Genomic DNA, 17,239 nt, shown 5'->3' on the forward strand with positions numbered 1-17,239 from the left:
ATACCCCCTCCCTTCTCTTTATATATTTTATTATCGATTATACGTTTTTATTTGTTAAAACATATTTCTAGAAATTAATTTTGGAAAAAAATATATCAATCTTGAAAATTAATTTCTAGAACTATGGAAACTACTTTCTAGAAATGATATGGGTTGTTCTAGAAAATACTTTTTGGTAGTCATGAACAAAATATGAAATATTGAATGTACCTTGTCTTTAGGATCCACAATAATTTCTAATCACTAATTTTTGAACATATCATTATGTTGATGCTAGATATTGAGAGACAAATAATTCATATTTGGAATTCCCAATGGATAAAAATAAGGAGACACCTGATGATGTGTCAATAACTTTGATTTGTGATTATTGTTACTCTTATTTTTATTTGACTTAAATATATTTTTGATCCTTGTAAGTTAATGTTTTTTCATTTTGGGTTCATGTAAGTCCATTTTTTTAATTTTAGCCTCTATAAGTTTGTATTTTTTCAATTTTGATTTTTGTAAGATGCTTGGCTCATTTTTAGTCCGCACGAATTTTTATTTTTTCAATTTTGGTCATTGTAAACACAAATTTATGAGACTATCAATGAAAAATTATAATATTAAAGGGACTAAAATTGAAAAAACATAAACTTACAAGGACTAGAAATGAACAATAAACATACAAGAACCAAAATTGGAAAAATGTCAATTTATAAGGACTAAAATTAGAAAAATAAACTTACAGGGACAAAAAATGAAAACGTGCTAACTTACAAGGACCAAAAACATATTTAAGCCTTTTATTTTGTAAGAAAAGCAGTGCTATGTGAAGGAAAATGTGTAGTACCACAAATACGTTGTATAGAAAAACACAATATTATGTAAACAAGGTTTAAAGAATAATTAATAAGAATTAATATAGGGTTCAAAATTAATGTTTAAATAATAATAAAGGTTTGGTGAAAAATATGATTTAAAAAGTAACAAAGATGGAGCTCATATGTTGTTCTAAAAGTAATTCCAAAGTTGAGTTGTGTATTTTGTTATAACATATTTTTGAAATTAATTTCCATAATTGATATATGTTGTTCCAGAAAGTAATTCTCAAAACTATATTTTAACAAATAAAAGTGTATAATAGTCCATAAAAATATAAAGAGAAGTTGGAGGTATACTTAGAAAATAGAGAGGTGTGAATAACAAGTTACCTTATAAAGGCCCCTTACGAAGTATTTTCTTTTTATTTTTAGTGCATAGTTCAAAAGAAAAGAAAATACACCCCCTCTCCCCAGCAGTTCCACGAAGGAAGAAGAATACTAAAATCCTGTGAAAGGTTCAAATGGAATCTGAGACTTAGTATCCTTTAATTTCTACGCCTCCATTTGAAATATTACAAGTTTCATATTGCACTCGTAGAGAGAGACAGAAGCCAATTTTGATTTTAGAGTGTCCTACTGTTCTCATATATTTCCTGTTTCAATAATTGAATTTCATTAATTTTATTGCACTTGTTGCGGGAAAATTATGAAACACCCCAATCAAACAAACACATGGCATGCATCCAACAACTACCTAGGAGTTCCATTGCCAATTTGCCATAGCATAACATTAACATGCACGCTGCCTTGCGTACTTCGATGGCGAAAGTTGGGTTAAGGACTATGGAGAGAGCCAACGTTGGTTTCAACTTTTTTCACTTCACCTACTACAATCCTTAATACACCTCACTACGCTGATAAAGACCTATATAGACTGAAGCACGTTAAGTATTCTTATGGATTGAGACCATTCCAATAATCCCTTTGATGATCAAATTAAATTTGGTTTTGTGGCTATTTTTTTAATTCTACAGGGGGAGGCGTTCAATTTTGGTCACGTTTTAGAATTTTCTACTGGTTCCGTTAGTGTTTGCAAGTTGCAACTGAAGTAGGTAATTTTTGTTTTATACGAAAACTAAAATATTTGGTTTGCAATAAAAAAGCATATTGGATAGTGACACTCTAAAATTTATGTAAGATTACTCTGAAAACGCATTTTTCATAATGTCTACTTTATCTTAAGCCATCAAAAACAACTAACGATTATATATCCCAATTAAATCATTATTTTTTTCTTCTAAGGAACTCTGATTATTCGCACCCTTTTCATATTTTTTTATGTGAAAGCATTCTGATATGTCATTACTATAATGTGATCACCTCTTCAATCTCTAAAGTTCAACATGTACCGAAACTCTGGTTGCTTAATTGAGTATTTTTAAAGCTAATGTATCCTTTTCCCACTGAACACTAGTAAATAAGTTTACATTATTATAGTATATTTAGAACTTTCCCCACCTTTCTTATTTTAGTCATATTTATGGTCTTTAAACACTTGGAAAGGGCAATTCAATTGTCAAAGGATGATGCAACGATTAGCCTAATAACTTGTGTATAGTTTTGGCATATTTTCCATAAGGGATGGAAGTGGTTGATGTTTAGATTGATTGGTTCACCCTTTCTCTTTGACCTTTGTGAAAGCTATCTATCCTTTTGTTTTTCTTTTGCTATTTTTCTCCATTTCAATAATTTTAAAATATCTAAACCCGTTTGGATTTTTTAGTTGTGTAGATTGCTATTTCTGTAATCTCATACCTAGACAAGGCGCAGATGTATATTTGATGGTTTAATTAGGATTCTATGAATACCAATTTCTTAGTATCCTAGTTCTGGAAGCTATCCTCGATTATCACATTAAAAATTTCAAAGGAGAGTCTAATTGTGGGGTTGCAATGTTTGAGGTTGACATCTTAACAATAACAATAACAATACAGAGAAGCGTGACCTACCAAAAACTGGGAAATATCAATTGAATAAACAAAGAAAACCGTCGAATGTTCATCAAAAGATTCGGTAATATGGAATTGTTGGTTTTGCACCTGGCAAATTTATGTTAAATTCTTGGACCTTCACTGGAATGTTCATCAACAGCTAAACAAACATAAGTGGATGACTAGATGGCAAGAGAGACAAAATGGAAATGCATGCATGTTTGTAAGGGGTTGAGGAAGTGTAGGGTAACATTGAAGTCAATGGTAGGCGAGTTACTTGACCTCTAATTAATTGAACATAGGACAACAATTATAATTTTGATATAAAAAAAAATAGTGTAACAAAAAATAAAATAAAAACCATTCATGCATGTAGTATAACTTTGCCAAGTGGGAATGTGGCATCCGTGTTCAAGAAGAGGTCCAGAAGTCAAGGAATCTAGCAATTTTTTTTTTTCTAAGGGTAGTTAGGACTTGGGAGAATGTATGTGCTATAAATTTCTCACCCTTCATTTATTTTTTAGTATCATCAATTATTCAATCATGCCATCTTCTATGCTGTCTATAATTCCCTAGATTTAAAAGCTAAGGGAGGGTTTTATTCATAGCATTGCATTGCACATACATACACACATACTGATTCTAGATGAGTTCTAAAAAGATTACATGGAAGTCGATAGTGTTGATCTTAAGTTGTTACAAGACTCAATGTCACTTGCAGGATTCAGAGAAACAGGTTTTAAAACAAGGTTCATTCCAAAGGTTATGCCTCTCGGATATAAGCATTCCTAGCTCCCCTCAGGCCATTGAAGATCTTTCCATTTCCATTTCCCTGGTTGGCCCAAAGTTGTACACATTCCCACTAGATGAGCTGAGGGAAGCAACACACAATTTCTCATGGAATAATTTTCTCGGTGAAGGCGGGTTTGGACCCGTGTACAAGGGTTTCGTTGATGACAAACTTAGACTTGGTTTGAAGGCTCAGCCTGTGGCTGTGAAACAACTGGACTTGGATGGCTTGCAAGGTCACAGGGAGTGGCTGGTTAGTGTTTTTTTTTTTTTTTTCACCTCATCATTCTAGTATTAGTCACAAATCAATTTAAAAGTATTATTCCTATGAATAAAATCTAGTTATTGAAACAAGGTTCAATAATATCTGATACTAGCTTGGCACATATTTTCTTTTATAGGCAGAAATTATATTTCTTGGACAGCTGAGACATCCGCATCTTGTTAAGTTAATTGGGTACTGCTGTGAGGATGAGGACAGGCTTCTGGTGTATGAATACATGGCAAGAGGCAGCTTGGAGAATCAACTGCACAGAAGTATATTGCTTTTATTTATTCCACTCTTTTTTATGCTTTTTCTTTACTTTTCCCCCTCAAGGAAGGAGTGAATAGGCATGGCAATAAAATCCGTACCCGTGGGGATCTGCCCAAACCCGTCCTAATTTTGACAAGGAATACCTGAGTTGACCGGGTACGGATTCAGGTTCAGGGATTATCCGACTTTTTTAATCGGGGTCGGGATCAGGGATGGGGATGTCATTACCTGTCACATACGCATTCTCGTATCCATGATGAAATTATTAAAATCTTATTAATTACTTATTAATTTTTTTATAATTTAAGATTTTTTTTTTGATGATTTTTGTAGACAAATGTTTTACAAATATAAATAGTTAAAAATAAATGTGTAATAATTAATTTTTTTTAAATCAGATTTTCAATATAATTTTAAAAAAAAAAAAAAAATTACAAATCTAAACAGCAGACGACCGGATACCAGGCACGGAAATGGGTAACAAACTTGTAGGATATCGAGGACAGGGTTGTTGGGGGCTGGGGAGGCAATAGGTGCCCGCCTAACTCCGTTGCCATGTCTAAGTGAATTGGAGTAAAAAGTCACAGCGTCATTTTCTTTGTGTCTGTTTGTGATTATATCAATAGTACTAGTAACTCAGTCCAATCAAATTTCCACATCTAGCTCTCGATGATCAAATAATTTGGTTATTCTGTTCTTTTATTATCAAGCACATCTAATTAATTCAGTTCTACTTGTTTTATATGGATTTTTATGAGAAATCAATGATAGTTGAAGATGTATATTGCGAAGAATATCTCACATAAATATTTGGAAATTAAATTCTTGCCAATAGCATGAAATACAAACTAAGCCTCAAGTTTTGTTCTAATACAAGCAGGATACTCTGCTGCCTTACCATGGTCAACAAGGATGAAGATTGCATTGGGTGCAGCCAGGGGTCTGGCCTTCCTTCATGAAGCAGATAAACCTGTAATATACAGAGATTTCAAAACTTCAAATATCCTACTAGACTCGGTATGCTCAACTTCTGTTCTGAGGATGATGATGTATATGGCCTACATCATCTTCCCATATGGAATAAAGAAATTAAGTTTACCATATATGATATATGATTATTTATTTTATTTTAGAGTTTAATTTTAATATACTGGTTAACTAATTAGAAATAATCTCATATATGACTTTTAAAATAATAATTATAAAAATAAACAATTTTTAATTATGTGATAATTCATGATTGAAAGACAATATAAAAAAACATTTACATGGTTAGTGTATATCAATTAAATTCTTTGTTTTGTCTTTCCAAATCCAGGATTACATAGCTAAACTATCAGACCTTGGGCTAGCAAAGGATGGTCCTGAAGGGGAAGACACACATGTAACAACAACATGCATAATGGGAACCCGAGGCTATGCTGCTCCTGAGTACATCATGTCAGGTATAGACAATATGTCATTAACTATGTTTCTTGTTGTCCCTTAATTAATTTCTGAGGTTCAAAGATCTTCAGAACTCAATGATTTTGTTTCTTTTCTGGCAAGTCACATGATTAATTCATTGCCTGATCCCAGGTCACCTTTCCACCAAGAGTGATGTGTATAGCTATGGAGTGGTTTTGTTGGAATTGCTTACAGGAAGAAGGGTAGTGGATATGTGCCGGCCGAATCGAGAACGAAGCCTGGTGGAATGGGCAAGGCCTCTTTTGAGAGATCAAAGAAAGCTGTACCATATAATAGACCCAAGATTGGAAGGGCAGTTTCCTATGAAAGGAGCTTTGAAGGTTGCTGCATTGACTTACAAATGCTTGAGCCACCACCCCAATCCAAGGCCTTCTATGAGTGATGTTGTAAAAATATTAGAATCACTTCAGGACTTGGATGATGTGATCATAGGACCATTTGTATATGTCGCGGGGTGAGTGAAAGTGACCATTGAGAAACTGTCAAAGGGCTTGAAGGAGTCCTTTGCCTGTGGTAACACCAACTCATTAGCAACGTAGATGAAATATAGTATAGATAGCAAAAACTAAAATGAAGAAAAAGATAATGAAAATAGTGTTTGCCATTTTAGTTTGTAAGGGATGGTCTTCAATGAAGCTAAATGTAAGTAATTAAGTAGTAGCGTCTGATTTTGGTCATAAATAGGGACCTGTAGTGTAACAAGTAAATGGTGCTTGAGGTGAAATGTGTATACTATATACTACACAAGTTATCAGAAGTGATGACTGTGATTCTCAAATTTGAATGGATGCAACAATGGACAAGCATTTATTGGAGCGTCTATTTATTTGTTTAGCCCTTATTACTACTAGTTTCAAAATTTAATGACACATAGGTTAAACTAGCTTCTAAGCTAATTAAAGTAGTTTATAAGTTACTAGAATGACTTCCCAATAAATATATATACATATATATATATATATATATGTATATTCAGATTCATAATGGTATATGAAGAACAACAGAAGGTAAAAACAGTACAAAACTCAACCCCCCGCAAAAAAAATTATGGTCAATACAATGTCAATATTAAATATTTTACCTTTAAGTAATAAATAAATGCTGAACGCCTGAACTTAACTTGATCACAAAAGGAGAAAGATCGGAGCAAACATGCGAGCACATAGAGATATTGTTACATATAAAAGATGGATGACACATTGACACAGTAGATACCTCCATATTTATTGAAACAATAGAGATGCATTAATGGCACTTTTTAAAGAAAACTTTCTAGTTTGAATTATGGAGTTCAACGTTACTCTTTTTCCCGTCTTTTTTAGTTATTAATTGGCAAGGACTGAACTGAAGCTCATCCAGATTGTGTCTGGATTCTGGAAGATGTTTGATAAAGGCCTCCTTCTCAAGTCTGAACATAGAACAAAAGATAATAAAAACAAGGTGTCGTTAGGGTTTAAACTAGTGCTTTAATTTTGATGTTAGTAGTTCTTGGTCCACCTTCCCAAACCAAGGTGCTTTATTATAGATATTTGTCAGGGATATGATCTCTGGTCCCCCAAAAAATAACCACCTAAAGTTAAGACTACTGCAATAGCCACATATCCACTTATGCGACGCATTTTTTGCCTAGAGAAAACACTTGCTTAATGCATCCATCTCTGACAATTGAATTGCTTTCACGATAATTGAATTGCTTCCACGATAATTGAATTGCTTTGACCATGCTGCTCATTGCTTATGCTTTTTCTAACAGAAAATAAGAACAGAACCTAACAACAAATTGTTCCGAATTATTAATGTCGAAACGTAATGGATTTTCCAAATTTGTTCATACAATTTGTTTCTTTTCATTGACAGTCTTGCCTAGCTAACTAGCCAACGTCACCTCTGCCATAAACGATAAATTTACACAAACTCATAAAAGCAATTTTCACGCAACCAATTTGCCTCTGAATCACACAATAAATTCAACTTTAGAATCAAGAGTTCCCATTGTACTATCTTGATTACAATTACAGTTAATTACAATTTCATATACGAAATCACAAATCCCAAATTCCTTGAAACAAGTTTGCTAAATTAAAAACGGAAAATACTAGAAATGAACGGAAAAATAATTAACAAGCACTACTACTCCTATTATATTATTATTATTACAGGAAATTGGAAGATTTAAGCACAGGCACACGAAGTATCAACGACAAGGGAATCTTCGCCCTCGTTCCTGAAGAAGAAGTAACCAACAGCAAGACCCACGACGACGGCCACAAACACCCCACCGTTGAAGGACATCACCGACAACATCAGCAAGTACCCGATCGCCGAGCTCAGCCCGAACAGAAACGCTCCGGCTACCTTCACGCCCACCTTGGCGCGGTTTCCGGCAAGCTTCCGTCGCAGAAGCGGGGCCTCGATCTCTGCCGGGAAGGGATTTCCGGCGCCGATGAGCTTGAGGCGGATGCGGCGATTCTCTAGGAACTGGTAGAAGGCGGCAACGACGAGGCATGCGAGCAGAGTGATGAGATACTCCGTCCAATCGTTGGTCTTCCATGAATCTATTAGGAGATTCACCTTCCTGCTCCAGTAAAAGGTCATGTGCATCATCTTCGCTCACGATTTTTCTGGATTTCGAGGCTTAGCCAAAAACAATGAAGTTCAACAACAACAAGGCACGCTTATGCAGCTATTAGTAGTTTGTCTTGCTTCTTTGTTAAGCTGATTCCTAAAATGCCCTCAATAAGTTATTCTGTAACTGTCTTGTTTTCTTTTTCTTTTTTTTTACCATTTTGCCTAGCAGCACCGGCTTCTTGTTAATTTTAGTTTATGGGAGATAATTTTGTGGTTAAGCTAAAATGTTTCTTAAAATTTTGTCTCTTTTTTTTTTAAAATAATGTTTTAATTCTATAACAAAAACTTTTGTGTTATTTTTGTCTCTCTGATTTGAAAATATTTTACTTTGATTCTCAAAATAATTATAGATTTTTAGAAAATACAATTTTTAGGATGAAAAAAGATAGTTTCAATTAAAAGAATAAAAATAGAACCAAGTTTTTGAAATATTAAAATTGAATTTGGAAAGTTTTTGAGAAACAGAAAAATATATTTTATGTTAATACAACTCAAATGGAATAGAATTATTATAGGAATATTTTTTTTTTCCTAAATATTTAACATAATAATATGTTTAAAACTCAATTAAAAATTATTAAGTACATTGATTAATCTGAACAATCTTATTGATCCATGGGTTAAGTTGTGGATCTTGACTTGACAATTTTCATAATTTATTGTTTTTCATTTTCAAAGGTTATCTATGGAATTTAAAAAATAAACCAAATTGGTAGTACATAAATGAAACAAAATTGTACTACATGTAAAAGTACTGAGCGAACCGATGAAAAGCTTATGAACTGGTAGTAATTGGTAGTACAGCACGTAGATGAAACAATTTGGTACTGCGTCTCAACATTTGAAAGCGCACGGATATCGAACACTGAAACAGTTATAATGGTCTGTATGGTAGTTTTGGTAAATCAGAATGAGTTAATGTTTGAATTTTATTTTAATATAAATTGACGTGTATACTCGACCACATACCACATAAAAATAATTCCAACTAGATTCAGACCCTTATTTTGAGACAGGAGAAAATCTAACCCAAAGAAATATCATTAATAAAAAAAGGGAGATGAGATGTACAAAAGGTCATGGGAGAACATAAACCAAAACTCATGAAAATTCAATTTATCTATATTATCTTATTTTGTTGTATTCTGCTGCCACAAAAGGGAAATATAATTCCACCAGCAGAAAGAAGTAATTGTAGTTACATTAGGGACATATCTTCTCTATAAATGTGACTTGCTTGAAAGTGCATATTCTTATTAATATGAATGTAGTCAGTCCAATGATTTGCCAACTTTCATGTGACGAGAGTGGGGTTTCTAAAGACTTTGACCTCCAACTCAGAATCACACTCCAGTCAACGCTTGCTCCAATTCTTCTTAGCAGCTAGCCAACTTAATAGCTATTATGACACCCATCAGCTCTGCAAACAAAGAGTTTTGAGTTCTCAAATTCAATGCTAAGCAACTTAAGACACATGCTCTCTCATCTCTGGAAATGCTACCACAACCTGCAGTACCTGGATTACCTTTAGCGGATAATGTTTGAATTTAGATTAGGAAAGAAAAATACTTTATATTAATTGTTTTATAAGAGTAAATTTTAATGAATTTGTAACTTAACTTTTTTTATAGAAAAATTTATAATTTACTAATACTTTAGCATGTCATTGCATAAGATAAATCCTTATTTTATATAACAAATTTTTAATTTGATAAATAAATACATTAAATATATAGAATATAAGAATGAGATTGTACTAGACCAGAGATAAGAATGCACGGTTTGAATGTTTGATTATCCTTGGCAAAAACATCAAAAGGGGGCACTTTTACAAATTATTTATCAAAAATGGACTCTTTTGCAATTATTTCTGGAGGGGGTCTGTTTTTTTATTGCAAAGCGCCCCCCACCCAGGCGCCTCCACTGTGCACGTGACACGTGGCACAGGGAGGTAGCGCCCCTGACGCAGGCGCCTTTGGTAGTGCCCAGGGGTCAGGCACTACTGGTGGCGTCCCTGGTGCAGGCGCTACGGCTAGCGCAGGACAGCCAGGCGCCTGCCCCCAGCCTCTTCTTCTCACACCCCCCCCCCCCCCCCCCCCCAGTCTCTTCCCCCCCCCCCCCCCCCCACACCCCAAAATTTTATATTTTTTATATTGTTTATCAAAAATTTAAATTTTGTTTCATCTTTCTTATTAGTATTATTTGTTATTTTTTTATATTCCCACACCCCCCACCCCAAAATTTCAATAAGATTATTTTTTATACACTCTAAATTGTATATTTTTTAATTTGTTTATCAAAAATTTAAATTTTTTTCATTTTTATTATTAGTATTATTTGTTATTTTTTTATGTTTTATTATTCTCTCTTTTTGAAGTATATATAAGTACATTTTCAATAAAATACATTTTCACCTAAAATACATTTTGAAATCCTAAAATGTTTTAAAATGCTTTTTGATTTGGTCAATTCTTTTTTGATAGCCATTAAATTACGTTAGAGATCATTTTTATTTATTTTTATTTATTTGTCGTTTCAATCTTATTGTGCAATGCTTTTAAAATAAATAAAAATAAATAACCATAATGTTAATGATACATAAATCAAAAGTGATCTCTAACGTAATTTAATGGTCAAATCAAAAAAGAATTGACCCAATCAAAAAGCATTTTAAAACATTTTAGGATTTCAAAATGTATTTTAGGTGAAAATGTATTTTATTGAAAATGTACTTATATATACTTCAAAAAGAGAGAATAATAAAACATAAAAAAATAACAAATAATACTAATAATAAAAATGAAAAAATTTAAATTTTTGATAAACAAATTAAAAAATATACAATTTGGAGTGTATAAAAAATAATCTTATTGAAATTTTGGGGTGGGGGGGTGTGGGAATATAAAAAAATAACAAATAATACTAATAAGAAAGATGAAACAAAATTTAAATTTTTGATAAACAATATAAAAAATATAAAATTTTGGGGTGGGGGGTGGGGGAAGAGACTAGAAGAAGAGGCTGGGGGGCTGCCCTGCGCTAGCCGTAGCGCCTGCAGCAGGGGCGCCACCAGTAGTGTCTGACCCCTGGGCACTACTAAAGGCGCCTGCGTCAGGGGCGCTACCTCCCTGTGCCACGTGTCACGTACACAGTGGAGGCGCCTGGGTGGGGGGCGCTTTGCAATTAAAAAACAGACCCCCCCCTCCCCCCAAAAATAATTGCAAAAGAGTCCCTTTTTGGTAAATAATTTGTAAAAGTGTCCCCTTTTGGTGTTTTTGCCGATTATCCTTATCATCAAGGTCTAACACTTTCCAACTTGTACAAGCAGTGGGCCTATAAAGTAAATGATATTTCTGAAAAGTCAATTGTGCACAAGGACCCCATCTTCCATCCCCTAATAAGAATACCACATTTCCCATGAGTTAGATCATATCGGCCAAGGTCCCCTGACACTGGAGATATTTCTCATACCTCGCAAAATCTAGCAAGCAGAAATGCGCCACCACATTCATTCGGGAACAAAAATTGTAAATAAGAAAGAATCATTAATTTTGTTTTGCCTGAAGAATCCTTTGCATTTGCAAAACCTTTTGAACCAGACACTAGTGAGGCTAATTAGCAGCTTGGTGTAATAAAGCATATCATTTGATCATTTCATGCCACTATGTTCTAAATCTAATTGTGAGATCACTGAGCATTCGGCAATTTTTAAATTCAAACAAGGACACAACAGAACAGCCACTTGATGTAAAAAGAAATCGGACTTTCAAAGTATATGGTTAATTTTTTATGTTTTGATTTGGACAGTTTTAAATGTTTGATGCTAAAGGTATTACAATAACTGTTAGTTGCATAACTGCTTCTAAAACTAAAGCTCAAAAGGGTAGCACAACCATTTAAAAGGTTAAGTCCTTAATAAAAGTAAAAAGGGAATATAATGTGTCTCTCATTAAACACACACACACACATTACACATACACATGATTGTGCAACTTATTTAAACAGAGAAAAAATGTCAGGCATAGTCTGAATTGGGTCAACATAGAGGTAAAGAAGGGAAATTCCATGACATTTTTAGACTGAAATCAAGGAAGGAATACTCCAACCAAATCATCCGTTCAGTCGAAAAAGTCACAAAATAGAAACAAAACAAGCCAATTAACCAACCTAAACAACAAGGTCACTGAGAAATACAAATTAAACATAACTAAACCAAGATAAATAAATTAAACCTAACTCTGCCTTTGTCATTGCCAATGCAAATTCAGTTATTCACCGACCAAGTCACTCAGCAGTTATTACCACTCACTGGTAATTACCTCTCTAGCCTCTTGTGGCTCCCCCTTTGAGGATCCAGGTGAAAAGCACGTGCGTGATGTTGCAAGTGGCGAAAAAGTCAAAGGCTCCTTCCTCGGAGAATCCAAAGAACGGAAAAGAAGGTGCTTCATTGCGAGAATCAAGTCAAGGGTGGGTTTGTTGGGAGGGCTAGAAGTGGAAGATCTGAACTTCATGTGGCGCTTCAGCGCTTCATCGGTGCTAACATCAACATCAACATCAACATCATCCTTCAATTTCAAACCCTCTTCCTTCACTGCCTCTGCACACAAACCACAAATCCAACGACCCTGATATCTCTCTCTAACGCCGTCAATGTAACGCGGCGTGCACTCCTCCGTTAACCCGCAGCAGTAGCACTTCACGGACCACACCGCCTCCGCCTCCATCGCCGTCGTCGCTGCCATCACCCTGAGACTCGTAAATTTTCAAAAGCACAACCAATGTTAGGACTAACGAAATGTTTCCAAGGAAAACATAGTAATAATAACTAATTAAGGATGCAAGAATAAATACGGTAAAGAATTTCTTAAATTTGAAAAAGGAAAATTAGTATTAAAATTACCGTGTTGCTGTATATTAAGCAATGCAATTAAATGGGGGAGCAGAATCGAAATCAATAAATTGCAATGATGATATTTAAATTTGAGTGAAGAAGAATTATCTCTTTCTCCCACCCAATCTCGCCGCCGAAAAGCACAACACCGAATAACGTATGGTGCATATCGCAGAGCCTTAATAGGCTCCACTGAGATTCTCAGAATCCAATTTAGTGAAAGAAAAAATAGAAAGTGCACTGGTTTTTCTCTTTCATATAGATCTGTGTTTGCCTTCGGAAGAAAGAGCGTTTAGATAGATTGAATATTGATAGGTGTCTATCTATCTATACTCGTGGAGCATCTTTGTTCTTAGCCTTTATGTTTACTTAACAGTAATTTACTGAATTAATGTTTTCAAAAATATCATCAAACAGACTTTTATGTGATTGATTCCGCTTAATCACATCTCTTGAATTTGACTATTTATATGTCCTTGTATTAAATATTTAAAATAAAAAAATTTATTATTCATAATATTCTCATCCAACGAATAGAACTGTGTCTAAATCTTGACCAAAAATTAATGCTTTCCAAATTTAACCCAAATTGTCAAACGAGTATTTTCCAATCATTGCCAATTTCGTGGCAGTGCCACGGTAAGATCCGAATTTCAAGACTTAATTTTCTTGCGTGCTGCTTGCTCACAGTAAGATACCTCTGCACCCGCTGATCGTGCCGTTGATAAAATAATGGGACGCCACGTGGGGTTATGCAATTGGAAAATGAGGAGGTTTTGTTGTGGAGTGTGGGACAATCGATCTCAGCTTCTTGGGAGTTGCGAGCTGTGGTGGGAGTGGGAGATTACTGACATTGCCAGCTGTCACGACAACCACCTTTCTCCAATTCTCCGTTACATTGAAAACGTGCAATTCACGATAAATTCTTCGCTAACTCCTGGTTTTATTCTAAATTGAATGTTATTCAACCACACTATCCATTTTTTTTTTTGGAATATTATTAGAATTAATTATGATTCCATTGTAATTTTAATCAATTAAATTGAGCACAATTAGTAATTTTAATGTTTAATTCGATTTTAAAACACGGTTATAAACATTTTAAACAGTGGCAATTTATAAAGGTATTTAAAAAATATTTACGATTGTCAAATTTCTTTTTTTAATAACTTTTCCATGTATAATTTTTACATTAATAGTATATTAAAATTAAAACGTTTCTGATTATCTTCAATTTATTAAATATTTGGTTATGGACATGTTTGTTTAAAATTAAAAATGTACTTCTGAAAATTTTAACTTTTTTAAAAAGTGTTTTTAAAGACTAAATAAGATTTGTTTCTTTTAAAAAATGCTTTTTCAAATAAAAACTATTTAACCAACATACCAAAAGAGTAAAAAAAAAAAATTATTTCATTAAAGAGAATGTCATTCTCTTTTACAAATAAGCTTAAACATAACATTTAGAATTTGATAGTATATTAAAAAAAATAGAATCTGATATCATTTTCGTGAATTATATTTTAAATTCTTAATGAAGCGAGTATGATAACTAGTAATGCTAAATCTTATTCACTAAACTAGATCCACTTGATTAATTTTTTTTATTAAATAAGAAATTAATCTATGCACTGATTATATAAAAAAATACTATCATTAAATTAAAAAGTTATCATGCATAAATAATTTTTATAAAAGTTATTTAAATTATTCTCTCGTGGTATGTAAATATTGTAAGATTTTTTATTGTGTCAACCAATGCAGGAATGGTCAACTTGTGAAGGAGAGAATGTATTTGTTTTGTTTTATGGCGTTCATGTCACGCGTGCCAAGTGTGCCTTGCCACCTGCCACTTGTGCTTTTGCACATGACGCACCAACACCCTTTTGGTTTGATTCGTTTCAAGCTTATGCTGCCAGCTCACTTAAGAATACAAGATAAAATGATAAAAATTAGGAAAAGAATATCTATTAAAAAAAATAGAAACAGAATTATTCAATTAGTATTATTGTTATTAGCTTTTCTAAGTAATACTCTTCGTGCAAAATTAGGAGATCGAATGTCTGATTACTAAGTTTTTTCTAAGATATCTGATTACTATGTTTTCCATTATGCTAAGTAACGTTTAAGAGATAATTACTTTTTTTAAAAAAAATTAACACTTAAATCAAATTACTTCAAATAAAAATTGATTATAAAATTAAATAAAACGGAATTATAAGTAAATTGAACCTAAGAGGTGATTATTTTGTTTTAATTAAGACTTAAATCAAACAGCAATAATTATTATAAGCGGATGTGTTCTAGACATATTAGTCATGTGACATAATAACATCATCCTTAGCGTAGTGTTTTGCGCTTATGGGTTTCTTCAAGAGTTTAGACTCTCGTGTTTGAACTTAGAAACCATATTAACTTGAGTCGGAGTGTTAGTTATTAGATTTGAGCCCTAAATGTCGACTCAGAAAATATTCAATTCGTTGCTTCTGTTCTTTTTTATGTATATAAATTTGTAGTCATTAAATAGAAGTTTGAAAAATTAGCAATATTTCTAGCTAGCAAACACTAAAATAAAATAATGAATTGCGTCTAAAATACTTTTTTTTTCTTTTCTAGTCACATAGGACATATAATTATCATTAAGAACATAAATGGTTTAGTGATTTGCTCGATTGACAATTTCTTTCTATTTCAGTCCGTATAATAAAACTTCAATTCATTGAACATGTTCTTCAATCTTCAATGTCTTCTCTGCGTAAAGCAGTTAGAAGGCAGTTTCATGTGATGTACTTTAGAACAAATCATGTGTTGATAAGAAAAAATCAAGTGTCTTAACTTGTTGGAAAACCTTTGGAAAAGAATGAAGGCGGCGAACATTCACATGTACAGAGGTTGAAGTAATATAAAACAAGCCGAATTGGCATTGCTAATGATGAGAACAAAATTCCGTGTCTAAGAAAAACTAACGAAGATTTAGATAAGTATTAAAAAAAATGAAGAACACTTCCTCTTCATTACCATCTAATCCTACAAGCATTGTTAATTTGTAAGTAACACGTTTCTGTGCTGAGTGCACGATTCAAATCAGTTCATCCAGAATATTGATTACTTTTTTTTATTTCAAAACGCTTACACACAGATTGAACCTTGTCGATACACTTGCTTATATGTCCTTCGAAAGATTTTCTGTGTGTTTTACTTTTTACGTTTTATTATTCCACTATTTGTATGAATGCGGTAGAAATAAATTAAAATTTAAAAATGAATAAGAAATAAAAGCATATTTTATTGTTTGATTAAAAAAAATGAAGCATGCACACATACAGAAAAATATTTTAGTGGAGAGTATACGATATAGAGAGATATAGAAAAAACATATTCTTATTAATTTTCTTACTTGTTCTTATAAATGATTTAAAATTATTGTTTTTTAATTGAACTTACAAGAAAAATTAATATTTTTCCCTTTTCATTTACATAATAAAAGAAAAACAAATTGTTTCCCCTTTTTGTGTTTAAATTTTCTTTCATGTTGTGTTAATTGTAATTGTGACACATTAGGTATCATAATTGTGAGGTTTTAATACCATAATCTTACGTTTTAATTGTGTTAATTGAGTCTCCTAGGTTCATATTCCAATATTTTTTGTTTTAGAATAAACAATTTTGATTCTTCTAAAAAAATTAAACTCATAATCTTTTATTTAAAAATAAAATAATAGACATTTCATTTTATTAGTTAATTTTATAAATAATATTTTAAATGTATCATAAGTTAAGAAATATTATTATTTTTTATTATAAAAATCTATAATTTATATTTAATATTTAATTTTACAAGTATTTATTTTTATTATAATTTTTTTTAATATAAATAACAAATTATTATATATAAAATTTTGTTCTTATTTTATTATATTTTTTAAAAAATTACATAAAACTAATATTACATTATTTAAAAATTATTTTATGTAATTTATACAAATTGTATAAAATTAAATAATATTTAAAATATTTTAAAAAATAAAAACTATTAATCTTTATAATTAAAATAAAAATTTATATTATTTATATATAAAAATAAATTTACACTATTTTTATAAATTAAAAAATAATTTATATAAATAATTTA

General features: G+C 32.2%; 3 protein-coding genes across 3 annotated transcripts; 1 reads left to right on the forward strand and 2 right to left on the reverse strand.

Annotated features, from left to right (window-relative positions):
• Positions 1-2,804: 2,804 nt before the first annotated feature.
• LOC100805771 (serine/threonine-protein kinase RIPK) lies at positions 2,805-6,394 on the forward strand. The gene is made up of 5 exons (XM_003523607.4): positions 2,805-3,839; positions 3,988-4,123; positions 5,002-5,138; positions 5,440-5,566; positions 5,700-6,394. Exons 1-5 carry the CDS (start codon positions 3,444-3,446, stop codon positions 6,044-6,046), a joined length of 1,143 nt encoding a protein of 380 aa, XP_003523655.1. The 5' UTR covers positions 2,805-3,443; the 3' UTR covers positions 6,047-6,394.
• A 1,160-nt stretch (positions 6,395-7,554) lies between these two features.
• Positions 7,555-8,496, reverse strand: LOC100815028 (copper transporter 5.1). Its single transcript, XM_003522262.5, has one exon. It carries the CDS (start codon positions 8,190-8,192, stop codon positions 7,761-7,763), a length of 432 nt encoding a protein of 143 aa, XP_003522310.1. The 5' UTR covers positions 8,193-8,496; the 3' UTR covers positions 7,555-7,760.
• A 3,636-nt stretch (positions 8,497-12,132) lies between these two features.
• LOC100817156 (uncharacterized) lies at positions 12,133-13,539 on the reverse strand. The gene is made up of 2 exons (XM_003522265.5): positions 13,117-13,539; positions 12,133-12,962 (listed from the first exon to the last, which is right to left on the reverse strand). The coding sequence occupies exon 2, from the start codon at positions 12,956-12,958 to the stop codon at positions 12,515-12,517; it is 444 nt and encodes a 147-aa protein (XP_003522313.1). The 5' UTR covers positions 12,959-12,962; positions 13,117-13,539; the 3' UTR covers positions 12,133-12,514.
• Between the last annotated feature and the right edge of the window lie 3,700 nt (positions 13,540-17,239).

Source organism: Glycine max, chromosome 4 (genome assembly GCF_000004515.6).
Source record: "Glycine max cultivar Williams 82 chromosome 4, Glycine_max_v4.0, whole genome shotgun sequence".
NCBI lineage: Eukaryota > Viridiplantae > Streptophyta > Magnoliopsida > Fabales > Fabaceae > Glycine > Glycine max.

Bases quoted from the DNA above. Each gene is read 5' to 3' on its own strand.
- LOC100805771 (XM_003523607.4), top strand. From the start codon at position 3,444: ATGAGTTCTAAAAAGATTACATGGAAGTCGATAGTGTTGATCTTAAGT. The intron at 4,124-5,001 runs GTATATTGCTTT...TAATACAAGCAG, and splicing joins GGAGAATCAACTGCACAGAA to GATACTCTGCTGCCTTACCA. The intron at 5,139-5,439 runs GTATGCTCAACT...TTCCAAATCCAG, and splicing joins CAAATATCCTACTAGACTCG to GATTACATAGCTAAACTATC.
- LOC100817156 (XM_003522265.5), bottom strand. From the start codon at position 12,958: ATGGCAGCGACGACGGCGATGGAGGCGGAGGCGGTGTGGTCCGTGAAG.
- LOC100815028 (XM_003522262.5), bottom strand. From the start codon at position 8,192: ATGATGCACATGACCTTTTACTGGAGCAGGAAGGTGAATCTCCTAATA.